Source organism: Suricata suricatta, chromosome 5 (assembly GCF_006229205.1).
Source record: "Suricata suricatta isolate VVHF042 chromosome 5, meerkat_22Aug2017_6uvM2_HiC, whole genome shotgun sequence".
NCBI lineage: Eukaryota > Metazoa > Chordata > Mammalia > Carnivora > Herpestidae > Suricata > Suricata suricatta.
In genome coordinates, this window is record NC_043704.1 from 13,169,073 (window position 1) to 13,190,070 (window position 20,998).

A 20,998-nucleotide genomic window follows, 5' to 3' on the forward strand; every position below is an offset into this window, starting at 1 on the left:
GCTCCTTTAAACATATCTTTGAACATGTTTATATTGGTAGGTTTTTTTTAAATTTTTTAATATTTTATTTATTTTTGATACAGAGAGAGACAGAGCATGAGAGGGGGAGAGTCAGAGAGAGAGGGAGACACAGAATCTGAAGCAGGCTCCAGGCTCTGAGCTCGCTGTCAGCACAGAGCCCGATGCGGGGCTCGAACCCACGAACGTGAGATCTGACCAGAGCTGAAGTCGGAGGCTTAACCAACTGAGCCACCCAGGTGCCCCTATATTGGTAGTTTTAAAGTCTTTGATGGGGTGCCTGGGTGACTCAGTTGGTTAAGCATCTGACTCTTGTTTTTAGCTCAGGTCCTGATCTCACAGTTGTGAGATCAAGCCCCACCTTGAGCTCCACAGTGACCATGGAGCCTGCTAAAGATAATCTTCCCTTCTCCCTCAACCCCTCCCCTCCTCTCAAAATAAATAAAGTAAAACATTAAAAAAATAAATTCTTTGCTAATTTCAATATTTGAGTCATTTTGGAGTCTGTTTCTATTCATCGCTTTTTTTTTTTTTCCTTCTCAAAAACAGATCACATTTTTCCTGGCTTGTATGACTATCTAGTAATTTTTTTTTTTACTACATATTGGACATTGTGGATGATACATTATAGACCCTTTCAATTCAGTTATCTTCATCTGAAGAGTGTTAATTTTTGTTCTGTTGGGCAGTTAAAATACTGGCTGATCACCGATATTGTAGACACTTGGATTTACTGCTGGAGACCAGCTTCAGCAGGTCCGGCGGTCCCCAAAGGATGGACGGTGTCGGCACGAGAGAGTGATGAGAGCCACAAGTTTCTTTCTGATCACCAGGCAGGCATCTCTGCTCTGTCTGCTTTGGTGTCTTTATTTATAGATCAAGTGATAACATGACATCAGAAATAGAATTATTTACAGTGGCTAATTCTTTGTGTTAAGATGCTTTGATCAGCGAACACGTACAGAGACGGGTTTTACAGAAGTATTTTTGTAGAACCACCCCCTTCATTCTTCATGTCAGTCCCCCAGAACAAGGAAGTAACAAATTTATTTTGCAAGGGTTGGTTTTTTGCCAATATTTATGACTTTGGTTTTAATTAACAAGTTACAACCAAGTAACGCTAAAATTGAAACGTAGGTTAAGTTGTATATAGATAGGCTAGGAGGTGTTTTATTTGGCTGATTAGCCACAAGAGAAAGAATGCTTGTTAACAAGTTGCTTGAGCAAGCCCTTTCTTTGATGCGAGCATAATGGGGGCCCTGTGTGTGTTGGCCTTGGACCTGGGTTCCCATTTTCTTATCCATCCTCATAACTCAAGTCAGTACAAAGGAGGACGTTTGTAGACTGTGGACCTTGGGAAGGGACTACGTTCTGTCCTTGCTTTCTATTTCTTATCTCCAAATGAGGCTCTTTTTCTCCTGGCCAAACTTAAATGCCAACTCTTGTGTTTTTAACCCCTGTATAGTCTATGTTTTGAATCTACAGGGGTCTATTGGAAGTCTTCCGACGAACATCTACAGTGCTTTGACCTAACCTCTCCTTTGTTGGGGTAGGAATATGTTTCTTCTCATGAGGTATCTGTGTGGGGAATATCCGTCTGATTTGGAATATTGTGAGGCCTAATCAAAAACAGCAGGCCCATTCCCAATATGAGCCGTTAGTGGAAGGAGATACCAGTTCCGCTTCATGGCCGGAGCTGTGCGAACGCCCGCCATTTCCTCGTGGTGACTGTGCCATCCAGTGAGGCCGCCGCGGCTCCCAGCAGTTTACACTTAGGAGGGTAATCCCAGGGTGTTTACTAATCTCTGATTTGGTGGAATTCAAAGTCTAAAACACCTTGCAGGGGGCAGCACAGAAACTCTTTTTAGTTCTTTTAACCTTTTAGCTATTTTTTTTTCTACTGAGTTTCTTGGAGTTTCCTTCATGCATGTGGCTTGGGGATTAGCCAGGTGTTTAAAGAAAGTTTATATTAAAGTGTTTGGGGCTTCTTCCTGTGACTCACCCCTTTCCAAGATTTCCTCTTTCAGCCCCCAGCTGCTCAAATAATCCTGAACTCATCCTGTGATACCTCAAGCCCAAAAGACTGTGGCATTTTTGCTCCAGTTTTAGCCACGATGCACCATGGAGATTCATGGGGCTGGGAGTGGGGGGAATTGGGGGTCGTCAGGGGGAAAGCTGTATCAAAGTAGATCTTATTCATCATGTTTCCTTTCAAGGGTTAAATGCCTTCCAGTGCTTTCAGCACTCTTCAGTGCTTTCCAATCGTTGTGGGGTTCCCCCCCCCCAATTTTTTTTTGGAATTTAAGGTGTTCTTGAATCACCTCATCTGAACATACTCTTCTTGAAAATTCTCACATGTTGTAGGTACCCTTATAGTTCCTTACGTACTTGGTTTGTCTCCTTCCAGTTACCGATTGCTGCATTCCCGATATCCCCTCAACTTAGCAGTTTAAAGCAGCCGTTTTATTATGCTTCTGGTTTCTGTGCGGCAGGAGTTGGCAAAGGGCAAAGCCAGGATGATGTCTCTGCACCACATACCTGGGGCTTCATCAGGCGGAGCCTGAAGTATGGCAGTGGTGCAGTCGCTAGAACGGCAGTCACCGAGAAGCCCTGCTCGCACCGGGCAGCCGATGCCAGCTGGTGGCTGGGGACCGAGGGCCTGAATCCCTGTACGCGCTCTCCTCACGGTATCGTGTGACCCTGGACTCCACACGGCAACTCAGAGCTCTGGTGGTCGTGCTCCCGAGAATGAGCTACAAACCTCATTCCCTTTCATTATCTACTCCTAGAAGCTGAATGGCAGAAGCTCCCTAGCTTCACTTCCTCTGCTCTGTTGGTCACCCTGTTCTTATCGGTGACCCAAACTCAAGGGGGAGGGACATGGACTCATTTCTTAGGGGAGTGGAAGTGTCAGAGAATTTGCAGACATGTTTCAAAACCATCGGACTCATTTAGTAAATAGGAAGCTCCCCCTTGTGTCCCAACACGGTCCTACGTCCACGTCAGTAGGTATTCCTTGAAGAATTTAGGTTTTCTTCGTAACTGTAGGTTTGGACATAAAGCAAATTTGTGTTTAAAGCTTTAAGAAAGGACAAGGTATTTCTCTACTTAAAAGCATTTCCTTAGATTGATTTTTTTTTCTCTTTTTGTTTGTAGAATAGAGAATTTAATGAAAAATCCATGCTTACGGGGTGAACATGGCAGGCTTCCTAGATAATTTCCGTTGGCCAGAATGTGAATGTATCGACTGGAGTGAGAGAAGAAATGCCGTGGCTTCTGTGGTGGCGGGTGTCCTGGTAAGTGAAAAAGCCTGATTGGTGACATTTCTGCCCATTTTTGGCCCTGAAAATGAATGTCGATTGCTTTGGACCATGAATATCCTTTCAGAACTATTCATTTCACTATTATTTTGTATCAGTAATTAATTAGAGTTCTAGATATTACTGAACAAAACATGGTAGGCCCTGGGTTCATTTGATTTTATAAATTTGTTAACGCTTAATATATTTTCTTCAATTCAAGTGATAATATAATTATAGGCAGTAGCATTTTTAAGTTAATGACAAAATGTATAAGTCCTTTAAGCTTGTCTGAGTCTCAGAATTTGATAACCAAGTAGTGTCGTGACTTACTGAGATTCAGGATGTGTAGACAGCAGTAAGAACCTGGGGCCGAGTCAGACCTGAAGCCCTGCTGCTCTAAGGAGGGGGCACCAGCTCCATTTCCCCAGCTGCAGCACCGAGGGAAAGTGAGGGGAAGAAATTTGTGGAAGAAACTCTTGGCCAATTTTCTTCCAACAGTTTTTTGTCTTCAACTTAAAAAAATTTTTTTGGGGGGGGGCGCCTGGGTGGCTCAGTCAGTTAAGCTTCTGACTTCAGCTCAGGTCATGATCTCACGGGTTCATGGGTTCGAGCCCCGCGTCGGGTTCTGTACTCACAGCTCAGAGCCTGGAGCTTGTTTCAGATTCTGTGTCTCCCTCTCTATCTGCCCCTTGTGCTCTCTTTGTCTCAAAAATAAATGAAACAAAAAAAATTTTTTTTAATTTTTTAATGTTTATTTTTGAGAGTGAGGGAGAGAGACACAGAGTGCAAGTTGGGGAGGGGCAGAGAGAGAGAGGGAGACACAGAACCCGAAGCAGGCTCCAGGCTCCGAACTGTCAGCACAGATCCCGACTCAGGGCTTGAACCCATGAACCACGAGATCATGACCTGAGCCGAAGTCAGAGGCTTAACTGACCAAGCCACCCAGAGCTTGAACCCATGAACCGAGAGATCATGACCTGAGCCAAAGTCAGAGGCTTAACTGACTGAGCCACCCAGGCGCCCCTCAATATTTTATTATAAAAAATGTCAAGCATGTCCCATAAACAAAAATAAAGAGCCCTGCTCACCCCACGTAATTCATGATCCAGCTTCTAAACCTATCCTGACCGGTCTTGCTTTAGCACTCCATCAGTTACTCCCTGCCCTCACTGAATTTCTGAAGCAAATTTAAGTGTTGATTACATTTTTAAAAATTTATCTTTCAGTATACAGTTCTACAGCTGAAGTCCAATAAAAAATAATAACCCAGAGCAGGAATTAAAGATAAGCACGAGGCTTCTAAGTCCTTTCTTGCACCTTCTGGTCATCTTCCCTGCACTTAATTTGTGAAATTCTTTAGCAACTTCTCTAAATCTTTTCAGCTTAGCTTACATAGAAACATTACATTTTACATACTCCCATTCAGTCAATTACACAGTATTTAATTAGATTCCACAATTGGCTAAAACTACAGAAGCTTACATAGTTCTGGAGATGTGACAGCTGACCCTTGGCAAGCATACACCTCATTTGTGGAAGCAAAAGAGGTTGCGCATATTAAAAAGGAATGTTTTCTAGAGAGAATGAAACACATCAGGTAATCAGGAGCTGGTTAGCTGGAGGTTAGTTAAGAGCGCTTCGGTGCATATAATTATGATGGATGAAAGAGGTAGATAATTCAGTCCGGATAACACATTGCTTTCTTATCTTGCATTGAGAGAACTTCAGAATCTCACATAGGTTTGATTAGGGAAGTTCACCTCCTATGCTACCAAGAGTAAGTAAACAAGTGATTCTTATTTTTTGAATTTCAACATCCAAAACTCAAATCTAGAAAGATCACATGGTCTGAAGAAATACGGGAGTATTAGAGAGCAAGTACATGCCGAGCCAAAGGACTCGGGTCATTTTCATGACTTGGGCTCTTCCGGAAGTTTTTTACAGGTTGGTGGATAATGATCGACGCAGCTGTTGTGTACCCTAAGCCGGAGCAGTTGAATCATGCCTTTCACACCTGCGGCGTGTTCTCCACACTGGCTTTCTTCATGTAAGTGTGACGGGGATTCTCATTCCGAGATCACGTTCCGAAAAACAGGTTTTCCTTACAGTTTAATGCTATCTATAATAACCTTTTTTTTTTTAATGTTTTTTATTTATTTTTGAGAGACAGAGGGTCAGAGAGAGAGGGAGATATAGAATCTGAAGCAGGCTCCAGGCTCTGAGCTGTCAGCAGAGAGCCCAATGTGGGGCTTGAACCCACAAACCGTGAGATCATGACCTGAGCCGAAGTCGGATGCTTAACTGACTGAGCCACCCAGGTGCCCCTGGAATAACCTTTTAATTTAATTGATGGATATGAATCCATCTTGAACATGATAAATATATATATATATTTTTTTAAGATTTTTTTGTAGCAAGAATGAGTGTTGAATTTGATCAATATGCAAATTCAGTCATGTGATTTCCCTCCTTATAATATTGTGAAACTGGCCAGTTACTGCATTTATCAGTACCAAGATTATTTTTTTTTTATATTTACATAGCTAAATATTAGGATTCTTCTTAGAGTCAGTGGTATCTTATAATTACAGTTGGTACTATTTTTTTCTTGGTGATGAAAAAAAAATCACGCACTTAAAAGATCAGTGGCATCTTAGATTTTATGAAAAATGTTCATTTCTAGATTTTTATTTGCAGTGGATCATTTTTGAGTTTTCTAACACATGCACCTTTTAACACGGAGTATAATTTTTATTAATGTGCTATTTAACTGTGTTTGCCAGCAGCTGGGGGAAGGGCGGGATTGGCCTCCAATGAGATTGGTCTGTGGCTTTTCTTTTCTGCTAAATCATTTGTGGGTTTATCTGTTAAATCTTTAAAAACATTTTTTTAACATTTATTTATTTTTGAGAGACAGAGAGAGACAGATCATGAGCAGGGGAGGGATAGAGAGAGGACACACAGAATCAGAAGCAGGCTCCAGGCTCCAAGCTGTCAGCACAGAGCCTGACTCGGGGCTTGAACCCATGAACTGTGAGTTCATGACCTGAGCCAAAGTTGGATGCTCAACCGACTAAGCCACCCAGGCACCCGTATCTGTTAAATTCTTTTTATTTTTTTATTTTTTATTTTTTACTGTTTTTATTTATTTTAGAGAGAGAGAGAGACAGCATGAGCAGGGGAGGGTCAGAGAGGGAGGGAGACACAGAATCTGAAGACAGGCTTCAGGCTCTGAGCTGTCAGCACAGAGCCTGATGCAGGGCTCGAACCCACGAGCCGTGAGATCGTGACCTGAGCCGAAGTCGGACGCTTAACCGACTGAGCCACCCAGGCGCCCCCACCCGTATCTGTTAAATCTTACTTCAGGAAAGAGTTTGGAAATTTTCCATGGATGTCTTTTATTATTTTTGAAAACTATATTAAAATTAAGATTATATAATTTCCTTAAGCTGTGAGGAGTTATAAAAGTTAAATTGTAGGGGCGCCTGGGTGGCTCAGTCAGTTGAGCGTCTGACTTCGGCTCAGGTCATGATCTCACAATTTGTGGGTTTGAGCCCCACATCGGGCTCTGTGCTGACCGCTAGCTCCTGCTTCGGATTCTGAGTCTTTCTCTCTCTGCCCCTCCCCTGTTCACACTCTGTCTCTCTCTGTCTCTCAAAAATAAATAAATGTAGAAAAAAAGATTAAAAAAATTAAATTGTAGAAGATGGAGCTACTCACATCCATTAAGGATGCTAAGAAAAGGCTACGTTTCTACCATAAACACACCTTACTCTAACAGAAATGTCAAGAGAAGCTAACTACAGTGGGCCTATTTATTGTAGATGGACCAAATGTCTGAGTTTGAGAAATGGCTCAGAGAACATCACTTGATTTTTAACACAGAGAGAAACTCCTTGACTCTTGATTCTAATGAGAACCTTAAAATATAACCCACATGGAGTCATTCATGTATAAATTAAAATAGGCAAAGAAATCAGAAAATTGGCCCCTCTTGCATCATCCCTGGAGAAAAGTGATAGGCATCTCTTAAAATTAAGTATGTTTTCTGGGTGTAGCTTAGGTACCTAAGAGGCATGTAGCACTTCTACCCTCTAGAATATTTGTGAAGTTAAAAGGTATGTTCAGTCCTTCAGCGACTGACTTTGTTAGAACTGTTTCTCTTTGAAATGACACGTAAAGACCTGTGACTGTTTTAGCAGCGTGGAGGCTCACTGGGTGATTCGTGTTCTTCCAGGATAAACGCCGTGTCCAATGCCCAGGTGAGAGGCGACAGCTATGAAAGCGGCTGTTTAGGAAGAACAGGTAAAGGGCGCTGGGAGTTCTTAACGTCTGTTGGCGAAAGAGGGACTTAGCAGCAGGGAAAGAAAGTCTCTTTATAGAGGACTTGTTATGATTATATAGAATGTTTTTAATTAACTTTGAAAAAAAGCTTGTGTTACTTAAATCCTTAACAAGGTTCAAGTTACTGCCAGAAGTACTATTTTAGTTATGTTTTACTGCTCATAGTATATAAATAAAATGTTATTATTTCAAATCAATGGCTCTTGGATTCCAGATTACTCTTCCTAGAAAGCTAATGATGGCTTTAGGGTTTAATTAATCAATTAGCCAGTTCAGTCATATAATTACATAGATGCTCACCTAGTTTAATTTGCCAAGCTATTAGTTTCTTTAGCCAGTAGAAAGGTAATTTTCCTTTTTTCCCTTTCCAGGTGTGGCTTAACCCCTTTCAGTATTGTGTTTGTTTTTAAAATCTTCATTCAGTTCATTATTATAGCAGGTGTATGCAAATGTGACTGACTTTGACACGTGTAACATACGTTAGGTTAACCGAATTTGCAGTGTTATGCATTCTTAAGACAGCTGCAGAAATGAAATCATAAAGCCTGGTCTTCATGCAGGTGCTCGAATTTGGCTCTTCATTGGTTTCATGTTGATGTTCGGGTCACTTATTGCATCCATGTGGATTCTTTTTGGTGCCTATGTTACCCAAAGTGAGTATGTCTTCCTGCTTTATTTCGTAGAGATTCAGATATGTCTTTTACATTTGGCTTAGTTCGTTACCTCCACCTGGAGTAAAATTGAGTGTAACTATTCACTTGGCTCGGAGATATGACTGTGTGAAGATACAGAAGTTGCTGGGTGGGGCGCCTGGGTGGCTCAGTCGGTTAGGCCTCCAACCTCGGCTCAGGTCAGATCTCACGTTCGTGGGTTCAAGCCCCGCGTCAGGCTCTGTGCTGACAGCTAGCTCAGAGCCTGGAGCCTGCTTCCAGTTCTGTGTCTCCTTCTCTCTCTGCCCCTCCCCCTCTCATGCTCTGTCTCTCTCTGTATCAAAAATAAATAAAACATTAAAAAAATTAAAAAAAAAGAAAAAAGAAGTTGCTGGATAGAGTGTGAAATCTGTCCAGGTCTACAGTCCCTTACACTCAATTCTGAAATCCACGAAGTGCTGAAAGTCAAGGTGGTTTATAACCTTGGCGGCAAAACCCGACCTAAGTTGACAGCGGGCCCCTTACGATTTTTATTCCATTGAGTAATGTTCAGATGTTTTCTTGCAGGAATGTGGTTCTGTTCGATTGTGGATGCTCGTCCAAACAGAGCTGGGGTGCTATGTAATATCTGTGCCCCCCGGTTACCATTCCTAAATGTGAGAAAATTTGAATTCCAGAACATACCTTGTCTCAAGGATTTCAGATAAGGGGTGTGGACCCCAGTATCTTTCCACCAGTATCTCCTCTCTCCAACCCCAGCGTGAATGTTTCAGCCATAGGTACAGGGGAGTGTCTTAGGGGTCAGACTGAAAACCCATGTGGAGTCTTCATGCCGAAGCGCTGATGCTCACTCCCCCCGGGGGTTCTGTTTTCTGGCTGCTCCAGACGCCATCACTTCCCTCGAGGCGGGGGTTGAAAGGCAGGACCCAGTCTCAGCACAGGCTTCTAGAAGCATCAGAACATCCTGTTTCACTGGCTCTCTCCCTTCACTCTGAAGATAAGAGTCCATTTCAGATAGCATGTGACACCACTTAACTCATCTTCTGATTTCTGTCCCCCTGAAATCTCTTTGTCACTCTGCTGCATTGTCACATCTCCTTGTCCTTACCCACAGCTGACCTTCTAATATTCTTGATAGGACCCCTTAAGTCTCACAGTTTGATCTTTGGAAATCTTTGTCTTTCATTTGGCACAAAATAAGTGCGTACAAGAGAACAGTGGTTGACTAATGTTTAAGTAATAATCGCTCATCATATATACCTGAAAGATGTTATTTTAATTAATTAAAAATACTAATGGAGTACATAGTTCTAGTATGAAGCTCATGTGAAGGAAAGTGCTTTTTTAGAAATAGCTTTATTGAGGTGTAGTTTGCATATCAAGCAATTTACCCATTTAAAGGGTATGTTTCAGTGTTTTTAGTATACAGTTGTGCTACTATGACATAATTCAATTTTAGAACATTTTTATTATTCCAAAAAAGAAACCCCTCCCCTCATTAGCAGCCCTAGGCAGCCACTCATCTACTTTCTGTCATATAAATGGAATCAGATAGGAAAGTGTGTTTTTAAAAATTTTGTTAATGTTTTACTTATTTTTGAGAGACAGCATGAGCAGGGGAGGGTCAGAGAGAGGGACACACAGAATCCGAAGACAGGCTCCATGCTCTGAGCTATCAGCATAGAGCCCAACACAGGGCTTGAACCCACGCACCATGAGATCATGACCTGAGCTGAAGTCGGACACTTAACTGACCGAGCCACCCAGGCGCCCCTAGGAAAGAGTGTTTTACTCACTTTATTCCTGAGTCTAAGTGCTATTATTGAGTTCCTCAGAAAGTTTACTTAGTTACTTCAAGCAACAGGCGAAACTTCAGTTTCTACTATGAAGATATATATGCGTATATCATCATTTCTGGAAGGTGTGTAGGGAAGTACTAAGTTTGTAAAGGTTGTGCCCTTGTTGACGTATCTTAATTTTTATTATTTTATTATTTTTTTAATGTTTATTATTTTTGAGACAAATGGACAGAGCACAAGCCAGGGAAGGTAGAGAGAGAGGGAGACAAAGAATCTGAAGCAGGCTCTAGGCTCTGAGCTTTCAGCACAGAGCCCAATGTGGGGCTCAAACTCATGAACCATGAGATCCTGACCTGAGCTAAAGTCGGATACTGAACCAACAGCCACCTACACACCCCAAGCATTTTGAATTTCTATACAGTAGTCCCTCACCTTATCCACAGGGGTCAGGTTCCAAGGCCCCCATGGATGCCTAAAACTGTGGGTAGTACTGAACCCTAAATATACTATGATTTTCCCATATTGAAGTACCTATGATAAAATTTAAGCTATAAACTAGGCACAGTAAGAGATAAACCCCAGTAACTAATAATAAAATAGGATAGTTATAAGAGGATACTGTGATAGGTTATGTGAATGAAGTCTCTTCTCTCAAAATATCTTGTACATACTCCCCTTATTGTGCTTGTGATAATGGGAGATGAGAAAATGTCTAGTGACAAGATGGAGGGGAATGACATAGGCATTGGGACCTAGTGTTAGCGACTGTTGACCTTCTGATGATAAGTCAGAGGGAGGACCATTTTCTCTGGATGGAGGTTGACCGCGGGAAGCAGCCTGTAGCCGAGGGAGATCGTGGACATGACCTTGGAGGGTAAGGGATGAGCTGCTGTTTCCCCAGCCCTCCTGGTGCAGCTCGGACTGGGGCAGTGACTTTAGGTGAGAAGAAAACCTGTTAAGTTCACGGCCTTTTCTCCAGCATGAGTGAGAACAGTGCTTTGTTTTGGGAGAATGAGATCAGCATTCTCTTACTTCAATTTCATTATGGGTTTCTTAGAGTTGGTGAATAAGAGCTGTATTTTATACAGAGTAGGTCATTATGAATGGCACAAATGCTTTGTTACTGCCATTGGGCCTTTTGTAATCTTCTAACCCGTTTTCCTTTGAATATGCAGATACGGATGTTTATCCAGGACTAGCTGTGTTTTTTCAAAATGCACTTATATTTTTTAGGTAAGTTGCCTAATTTATTAATCACACCTAAAACATTGACAGAAATGTCACTTCATTTTAAGAGCAACAGATAGAATGAAACGCATATAATTTCTTGAATTAATTACAGTGTATAGAACTTTGAGGATTTTTTTAACATTAATTTTTGAGAAAGAGACAGAGTGTGAGTGGGGGAGGGGCAGAGAGCTAGGGAGACACAAAAATGGGAAGCAGGCTCCAGGCTCTGAGCTATCGGCACAGAGCCTGACGTGGGGCTTGAACTCATGAACCTTATGAGATCATGACCTGCACCAAAGTCAGCCACTTAACCAACTGAGCCACACAGGTGCCCCTGTATAGCACTTTTAAAAGGTGACAATTCCACTGTTGTCTAAGGGCTCACATAAACCATTTGATTGGGGTCCTGCTATGAACAGAGATCTCAGCTGGATGATTTGTATATGTTGCCTTTTTAATTCCCACATAATTGTCTTCAATACTAACACTTATGGACCAGGTGGTGTTCCTGTTTTATAGATGAGGAAATAAGGCTCAGAACTTACTGGACACCCAGCTAGTAATTGCAGAGCCGGGATTTGAACCCAGATTACTGCTTCCTGTTAAAAAAAAACCTATCAAGTATCTTTATTAAAAAAAGAAAAACAGGGGCACTTGGGTGGCTCAGTCAAGCATCTGACTCTTGATTTTGACTCAGATCATAATCTCATGGTTCCCAAGATGGAGCCCTGTGTCGGGCCCTGCACTGGGATTCTCTGTCTCCCTCTCTCTGCCCCTCCCCACTTGTGCTTACTTGCTCTCTCTCTCTCTCTCTCTCAAAATAAATAAGTTTAGAAAAACAACAAGAAATAGAATTAATACGTATTATGCATGTTATATACCAAACCTGGTCGGGAAATTGGATTTTTTTAATTAAGTTTTTAAGCTCACTAAAACTAAGTATAAAAATAAAACCATATCAAAAGCATTTTTTAGGGGCAGTCTTCTAAAAAGAAAAAACCCTAAAATGAAGCTCGTATCCTATGCATTTCCGAATGAATGTCTTTTAAGGCAAAGGAAGGTATTTTAGGCATCCGTTTATAAATTTAGGACTCCTAGTCTCCCACGCCCTGCCCAACTCCACAAAATCATTAGGAGCTGAGCCTTGAAGGACTTTGTTTCTGTCACTGCTTTTAAGCAATCTGATTGCGCTGTGCCATGATGTAATTTTCTTCATATTTATTCTGTTGGAGTTCATCGAGTTTCCTGGATCTGTGGGTTTAGTTTTCATCAGATTTGGATTCCACCCATTGTTTCTTCAAAGATTCTTTTCAGTCCATCCCATTCTCCGTGGATTCTAGTCACATATACGTTGGGTTGCGTGAGTCTTTCCACACTCACTAATGCTTTTCTGGTTTTCTAGTTTTGTTTTCTTCTTGTGTTTCATTTGGGATACATTCTACTGTTACCTCTTGAAGTTCGCTAATCTCTCCTGCGGTGTCCACCGCTACTGCCATCCACCCAGCGGATCTTTCATCTCAGACGTGTGTCTGCCGTCTCCGTTAGCTTGACTTTCCAGATTTCTTCTTCACATGCTCATGCTCTCCTCCACTTCCTTGGACATATGAAGTATGTTTATATCTCTTTTTTTTAAATTTTTAAAATGTTTGTTATTTTTCAGAGAGAGAGAGACAGAGACAGTGTGAGTGGGGAAGGGGCAGAGAGAGAGGGAGACACAGAATGTGAAGCAGGCTCCAGGCTCCCAGCTGTCAGCACAGAGCCTGATGTGGGGCTCGAACTCACAAACCGTGAGATCATGACCTGAGCCAAAGTCAGACACTTAACCTACTGAGCCACCCAGGCACCCCTGTTTACATCCTTTTCAATGATCATCTCCTTGTGTCAGTTCTGAGTTTCTTCCTGTTGATTATTTCTACTTTCTCTTCATTTTGGGTCTCTTTCTTCCTGTTTGCTTCTTCCCATACACCTGGTTGGAGGCTGGAGTTTTTGGCATCCCCTTAAACATTTCCGAGCTTTGTTCTGGGTGCAATTAGGTCACTTGGAAGCGGTTTGACCCTTTTGAGTCTTGCTTTGGAAAGCTGTGGTAGGCAGAGCGAGAGCAGCCCCGGGCTGGGACTGATGTGTCTCCTTACTAAGGCGATGCATTGATGCTCCCTGTGTCCTGAGGCTTCGCACTCTGCTGGGGGCCTGGAGATGCCTTCCGGGCCCTGGGACAGCTCTGGGGGTTGTTCTTTCTTTTCTCTTGGGCCGTTGGCTCAGTCCACTTACTGAGTACTCCTCGGAAGACTCAACGCAGGCCTCCATTAATCTCCCTAGCTCCCTCTCTCTTCATCTGGCTGGACGGTGCCTCACAGACTCCAGCCACCTTGGCCTCCTTGGCCTCCCTGAACCCTCCGCTCCATTTCCTCCGTTTCGGGTGACCGCCTGCTCTGCCTTCTTAGCACTCCGTGGCCTGGACCCTCTTGACTTTGAAAGCTGTTTGAGTTTCTGCTCTCTTGTGATTGTGTTTCTTGGCGTGTGACCTGCAGGCTTCTGGAGATACAGTTCAGTTCTTATGACGGCATCTTAGGCGGTGTCTGGAGATCAAGTTTAAATTTGGATTCAGCCCTTTGGGGCGGCAGATGAGGCCGCATAAAGGGCAGCTGGGCGCACAGAACCCTGTCCCGGGTGAAGGCCTGTGCTTGTGCGGCCGGGGCTGCTGCATCAGCCGTGCGTTCAGCTCCGAGCTGCCAAGGGGAGCAGCCGGCCGCGTGCTTCCTACGTGCTGGGCCTTTCCAAGTACCGGAGCACTTTTCAAATCCGTACACCCGGTGTGCCCACAATGCGACCTGTGGCCGCGAGGTGTCCCAGCTGTCTGCTCCTCTCTCCCCTGCTTCGCTCAGCTCACTTCCACTCTTCATTTCAATCTCAGCTCACTCGCCACTTGTTCAGGAAGACCTTGACCGCCCTAACTCGGTCACTCCTTATAATTCACTCTCTGGTATCAGGTGGCCTCGCCTGTACAGCATTTTTTTTTTTTTTTGGGCCATTGGAATTTGATTATCTCCCTCAGGCTCTTAGCTCTATTTTCGCTTCGCCTTGCTTTGCAGAGTACATTCCTAGCACTTAGCCAGGAGCCTGCTGCCTAGCCATCCTCAGGGTACAGTAATTACATGTTTAATGAAGGAAGAATTGCAGCATGGCCTGTTTTAGGATTCTTCAGCCACTGTAGCTCAGGGGTGGTAGAATCCTAGTGATAGAAAGGGCCCCTCGGCCTGCCCTGCTAACAAATGCCTCTTTGCCTTACAGGTTTCCTATCTAATAACTTGTCAGGCTTTAAGAAAAGCATAAGCAAGCTTAGCCACCAAGGTCAACAAACTGCTGTAGAAAACAAGCACATTCAGACCCAGCACGATTGCAGTCTTTATTTTTATTTATTTAATCTTCTTTAAGTTTATTTATTTATTGGTTTAAAGATTTTTGAATGTTTTTATTTATTTTTGAGAGAGAGATTGCGAGTGGGAGAAGGGCAGAGAGAGAGAGAGAGAGAGAGAGAGAGAGAATTGGAAGGAGGTTACAGGCTCTGAGCTATCATGACCTGAGCCAAAGTCGGACACTTAACCGACTGAGCCACCCAGGTGCCCCTAAGTTTATCTATTTTGAGAGAGAGAGGGTGCACGGAAATGGGAGAGGAACAGAGAGAGAGAGAGAAAGAGAATCCCAAGGAGGCTCCGTGCCAAGCATGGAGCTCAGTGTGGGGCTCGATCTTGCGACCCTGGGATCATGACCTGAGCTGAAATCAACAGTCAGACGCTGAAACTACTGAGCCACACAGGCACCCCTGCAGTCTTTATTTTTTGAATTGGTAACAGAGGAGCCAGTGAGGTACCTGTCAAAGCGTATTTAGAAAATGAATCCATTGTTGCCCATCCCCTGTGTTTTTTCCTCACGATCTGTTTTAATATCTTTCTAGCACTCTGATCTACAAATTTGGAAGAACTGAAGAGCTGTGGACCTGAGAGCACTTCTTAGACCAGATTTCCTTTCGTTTTGTTCTATTTGTAGATAAGTTTTTCCTCTCTCAGCATAATTTACACATTGCCAAATGGGGTAGATTGTACATTACATGTCGTGTTTCTTTACACTTTTACGCTCTGAGTTTTGAAATAGTTTTATGAAATTTCTGTCCTTTTTTTAAAATCACTGAATAGATTGTTAATATGTACATAATGTAAAACTATACCCCTGGGGTGGTGAGTATCGGTTTTTTTTTTTTATTCCTGAAGACTTACAGCTTGACCTGTTCCCTGAGCCATTGTTGTTTCTTCATGTCATTTTAGAGTCAGCTGTTCCGCTTTAGTATCTTTAATTTCTGAAGATGTGCACAAACTACAGCTTCACGTATCTGAAATAAGCACTGAGCCATTCGAAAGGGTGTTTCAGCAAGTTGTAATTTATTTTGGCTTAAAAATGAGATTTTTTTAAAGGAAAAACGTTTGTTCTTTATTAAAGAAGTGGACTTTTATATGACGATTTTTTAAACGCCTGAAGGACTAGTTTGAAAGCCTCTTTTAAAAAACAATTCCTCTAACGTGACTTTATTCGAGAAAGGCTAATAAAAACGCGATCAGATGAGCTCAGTTTCACATGGCTGATGCGAAAGGGCCGAAAGGCAGCCCAGCAACGTGCTTCTTGTAAAAGCAACTCCAACGGCCTGACGGGTTCCTCGCCTGGCAGGCTTTTACTATCTGACGTCACAAAACAGCCTCAAGCCGGTGTGGCCCAACCGCTGTTTAGAAGCATGAACCATATACCCAAAACTGCGACCATTAGTCTCAAGATAAAGCACTTCTTCCCAAAGGGAATGATGATGACCTAGTGAAAAATTAGACGTTTCCTCCACTTAGTTACCCACCTCAAGGGTCTCTTTGCGCTAGCGCTCAACTCTCCCTGCAAAATGTATCTTTAACCTCAAAGCCCACGTTCCAGTTGAAATCCCCTCCTGCTGAGTTTGAAACTGCAGACTCGGAAACCCTGCTTTTGCACCGCGGGTATTCCTAAGAGAGGTGTCCAAGGGGTAGCTGGGTCTTAATTGCTATTTTTGCTTTTCTTTGTTATACAGGCTTTGTGTTGCACTTTTTTTTTTCCTCCAGAGGGATTTTTATAGCACCTTTGGTTGTAAGACAGAGTAATAGTAATGGTGTTAATATCAGCTCCTAACGTAAGCCTTACCTTGTTTAACCTCTGTCCTCTCGGAGAGGACTGACCTGCGCACAGAGTATGAAGCGGTCGTGGAACGCTGTGCTTTCGTGTAGACACCTTCTTGTTAAGCACTTCCTCCTTTGTTGTGGTTTGCCCCCACGATGTCAGTAAAGTTTGTCTTGCTTCCAACAGATTGTGAGACTGTTTGTTTCCACCCTCTTGTAACCTGTAGCAATAAATAGTGCTTCTCACTCATTCCGGTCTTGTTACATCAGCTGGAGAAAATGAACCACGAAAATTGGCCTGCTCCTTTTTCAGTTGTTCAAGTGGCTCCGGTCAGAGAAGCAGTTTGTCTTTAGAACAGAAAGAGAAATACGTGATACCTGATTTGTAAAATGCTAGTGTGAAGGCTAACGGAGAATGTGCTGGAAAAATCACCGGAAAATAGTGGCTGTTTTTAATTTTCTTTAATGTTTATTTATTTTTGGGAGAGAGAGGCAGAGTGTGGGTGGGGGAGAGCAGAGACAGAGACAGAGACACAGAATTGGAAGCAGGCTCCAGACTCCACGCTGTCAGCTCAGAGCCCAATGAGGAGAGATCGTGAGATCATGACCTGAGCCAAAGTCTGATGCTTAACTGACTGAGCCACCCAGGCGCCCTGTGGCTGTTTTTCTTTGTTCTTGATTCTGCCATGAATTTGTTTTATAGTTGTGAGCAAATCAATTAATTTCCTCTTTTGTTGACTCACTTAAAAAACGGAAGGGGGGCGGGGGGAGGGGGGATAATGTTAGTATCCACTCTTGTAGATATTGTGAGTCAGAAAAGGTAGAGTCCCTGGAAATCATTTACAAATACATGTGACTCCCTTAATATAAAGCTCTTTCTGGGGCACCTGGGTGGCCCAGTGGGTTAAGTGTCTGACTCTTGATTTTAGCTCAGGTCATGATCTCACTCACGGTTGGGTGAGATCCAGCCCCGTGTTGGGCTGAGTGTGAGGCCTGCTTGGCATTCTCTCTTTACCCTTCCCGCACCCATGCTTGCTTGCTCGCTCTCTCTCTCTCTCTCTCTCTCTCTCTCTCTCTTTCTCTCCCAAAAATAATAAATAAATCTGTCAAACAGTTTCAGTGGCTGTTGAATCTGAATCTTTTGGTGTTTGTGTGTAGACCAGTATTACCAGAACATTCTATTTTACTATACATTTTCTAAGATCCTTGTAATCCTTGTGTTGCTACCGCTGGTGAAAAAATAGAGGCTAAATTCTTCCACTATATAAATTGTGACATGTCTCAACATAATGAAGTAGGTGGGGCGCCTAGCTAGCTCAGTCGGTTAAGCGTCTGGCTTCGGCTCAGGTCATGATCTCACAGTTCGTGGGTTCGAGCCCCGCATTGGGTTCTGTGCTGACAGCTAGCTCAGAGCCTGGAGCCTGCTTCAGATTCTGTCTCTCTGACCCTCCCCTGTTCGTGCTGTCTTTCAAAAGTAAATAAAAAACATTAAAAAATTAAAGAAAAAGACATCGAATGAAGTAGCAAGGTTGAAGACAAAGCTTGACGTTGTCAAGCCTTGGAATGTCTGCTTCAGCAGGACGCCACCCAGGGGATTGACACACATGCGGTGAACTCAGGTTCTCAGTGGTTCTCCACGATGGAAGGGTTTTCCATCAGAATGTCCGTTCAGGAGCATTGTTTTTCATCGTTCCACTTCAGATTTAATTCATGAAATAATGTCTGCCAATTTTGCAAATTTATCCCGATTTTTCCTGTACTCTGTTGTCATCACACTCTCATTTTGATTCTGTTTAAAGCTTATTAAAGTTTGGGGCTACTTTTAGACAATCTCAGGTAATACCCTATTAAATCCTGAGGGAGAAACATGCTAATTTTATTCTGCTCTGAACAGTTCATCACATTTTGTTAACAGCTGTGCAGTTCGGCGCACACTCTTCACTGTTGAAGCAGAAACTACTTGAAGTAGAGATTATTATTTGAGTTACTTAAAAAATTAAAAAAAAAATATTTATTCACTTTTGAGAGACAGAGAGAGCATGAGTGGGGAAGGTCAGAGACAGAGACCCAGAATCTGAAACAGGCTCCAGGCTCCGAGCTGTCAGCACAGAGTTCTGTGTGGGGCCGGAACCCACTGACCGTGAGATCATGACCTGAGCCGAAGTCAGACACCCAACCAATGGAGCCACCCAGGTGCCCCTATTTGAGTTACTTTTTTTTTTTTAAACAATTTTAGTAATCTATATACCCAACATGGGGCTCAAACTCACAGCCCCGAGATGAAGAGTCAGTGCTCTACCAAGGGAGCCAGCCAGGAGCCCCCTTGAGCTGCTTTTGTTGATTGTTTTTCTTACTACTTTGGCTGAAAACAAAGGAATAGCTTGAAGTCAGAGGTTCCATCCTTTTCTGCAGAATCTCAGAAAGAAGTCAGGGTCTGTGTATTTAATCCTGGAGTAGACCTTCACCTCGAGGGAATTGTAACAATCTTTGCCTTGACATCCCATTGCCATTTTCCTAAAAACAGTCTTTATGACATTTATTAAAAATGAGCTCTTTTATATTTTCTTTGATATCTGAAGACAGCCTTTATTGTTCCTTCCCCTCAATTTCATGATGAACAAGCCCTAAATATTTTCTCCCACACTTCTTTTCCCTCCTCTCCTCCACATTAAACTTACAAGTTTTCCAAATACAATTCTCATTATTCAAGGTAGGCGGGTCCTGTGAAGTCTCCCCAGCACTGAATTAGCAGATGGTTGCTTCCCCCTCTCCCAGGGAAATCCAGGGTTAGGAGAGCCCCTGCTACATTTTCCTCAATAACGCCATTTTGCTTGATGTGAGTCTTTGTTGAAAAATTCCTTATTGGACTCAGTTAAGCGTCCAACTTCAGCTCAGGTCATGATCTCATGTTTTGTGGGTTCGAGCCCCGCGTCGGGCTCTGCTGACAGCTCAGAGTCTGGAGCCTGTTTCGGATTCTGTGTCTCCCTCTCTCTCTGATCCTCCCCTGCTCATGCTCACTCTTGCTGTCGCTCTCAAAAATAAATCTTTAAAAAATGAAAAAAACCCCCACCTATTTAATATCACTGATTCATTAACCTTGAGCTCAAAACTGCACTATTAGCCATGCCTGAAGGACTCTCTCTAACCCTGGTGTTCTCTCCATGAGGCCCATCCCAGCCTGCTCCCGCTCAGGAGCACAAGAGTGGGCCCTGTGCTTGGGGCCGTTTTATGGGGCTCCAAATCACCAGCAAAACCCTGGGACAGGAAAACCGCACTAAGTAGACCCGACATGCAGCCTGAGAGCTGAAACAACAGAGAGGCAGACTTCTCTGCGCATCTTGCCCGGACAGTGCAGGTCTGGCGCCTCTGTTGCTGGTTACTCCAAGCCTCTGTGCAAACGGCCTGTGAGCACCTTCAGACAAATCCGTGTTCTAACAAGTAGTCCGGCTCACAAATCATGAACATCGTGTGTGGCGAAGGGCTCCTGTTGCCCTCATTTTCCCTTAACACGGTTTATTTCCCTCCATCACCCCTCTTGTGTCTGATTTCTGTCCTTACTCTGTGCTCTGCCACCGGCTTCCCGTGTTAGGGCCCTGTTTCTTTCTTTCTTTCTTTCTTTCTTTCTTTCTTTCTTTCTTTCTTTCTTTCTTTTCTTTCTTTCTTTCTTTCTTTCTTTCTTTCTTTCTTTCTTTCTTTCTTTCTTTCTTTCTTTCCTTTCTTTCTTTCTTTCTTTCTTTCTTTCTTTCTTTCTTTCTTTCTTTCTTTCTTTCTTTCTTTCTTTCTTTCTTTCTTTCTTTCTTTCTTTCTTTCTTAATGCTTATTTATTTTTGAGAGAAACAGCATGAACAGGGGAGCGGCAGAGAGAGAGAGAGAAGGAAACAATCTGAGGCAGGTTCCAGGCTCTGAGCTGGCAGCACAGAGCCCAACTCTGAGCTTGGATTTGTGCACCCTGAGATCATGACCTGAGTCAACCGACAGAGCCACCCAGCGGCCCCAGGGCCCTGTTTCATTTTCTTTCTTTTTTTTTTTTTCAATTTTTAATGTTTTTTATTTATTTTTGAGAGACAGAGAGAGACATTGCGAGCAGGGGAGGGTCAGAGAGAGAGGGAGACATAGAATCTGAAGCAGGCTCCAGGCTCTGAGCTAGCTGTCAGCAGAGTCTGACGTGGGGCTCGAACCCACGAACCGTGAGATCATGACCTGAGCTGAAGCTGGACACTTAACAGACTGAGCCACCCAGGTGGCCCAAGGGCCCTGTTTCTTAAGGTTAATTTTCTGCTCCACACGATAGCAGACATGCGCTGAGAACGTGGTTTCCGGGTATGATGTGAAACCAGCTCGCCCCCACAGGCCAGTCCCTAGGGGCCGGGAGAGCCGGGAGGGATGGGAGAAAGAGGCAGGACAGCCAGGCTGGGAGGTGGCCCATTTAATAAGCAAGGGGAACTTGCTGCTTGGGTGACGGCCAGGTA

The 20,998-nt window shown here is 43.3% G+C and overlaps 1 protein-coding gene across 5 annotated transcripts in view; it reads left to right on the forward strand.

Moving 5' to 3' along the window:
* TMEM50B (transmembrane protein 50B) overlaps positions 1 to 16,717 on the forward strand; it is a 37,481-nt gene extending 20,764 nt beyond the window's left edge. For 4 of the 5 annotated variants that reach the window (XM_029939033.1, XM_029939032.1, XM_029939036.1 and 1 more), the window contains 6 exons: positions 3,175 to 3,314; positions 5,255 to 5,367; positions 7,558 to 7,625; positions 8,225 to 8,317; positions 11,289 to 11,346; positions 15,296 to 16,717. In XM_029939033.1, coding sequence (XP_029794893.1) covers positions 3,216 to 3,314; positions 5,255 to 5,367; positions 7,558 to 7,625; positions 8,225 to 8,317; positions 11,289 to 11,346; positions 15,296 to 15,341 — 477 coding nt within the window. In that variant the 5' untranslated portion in view covers positions 3,175 to 3,215 and the 3' untranslated portion in view covers positions 15,342 to 16,717. Of the gene's footprint in view, positions 1 to 2,510; positions 2,706 to 3,174; positions 3,315 to 5,254; positions 5,368 to 7,557; positions 7,626 to 8,224; positions 8,318 to 11,288; positions 11,347 to 15,295 lie in introns of those variants that run through there. The other variant, XM_029939035.1, reaches the window with a different exon arrangement.
* Positions 16,718 to 20,998: the final 4,281 nt, after the last annotated feature.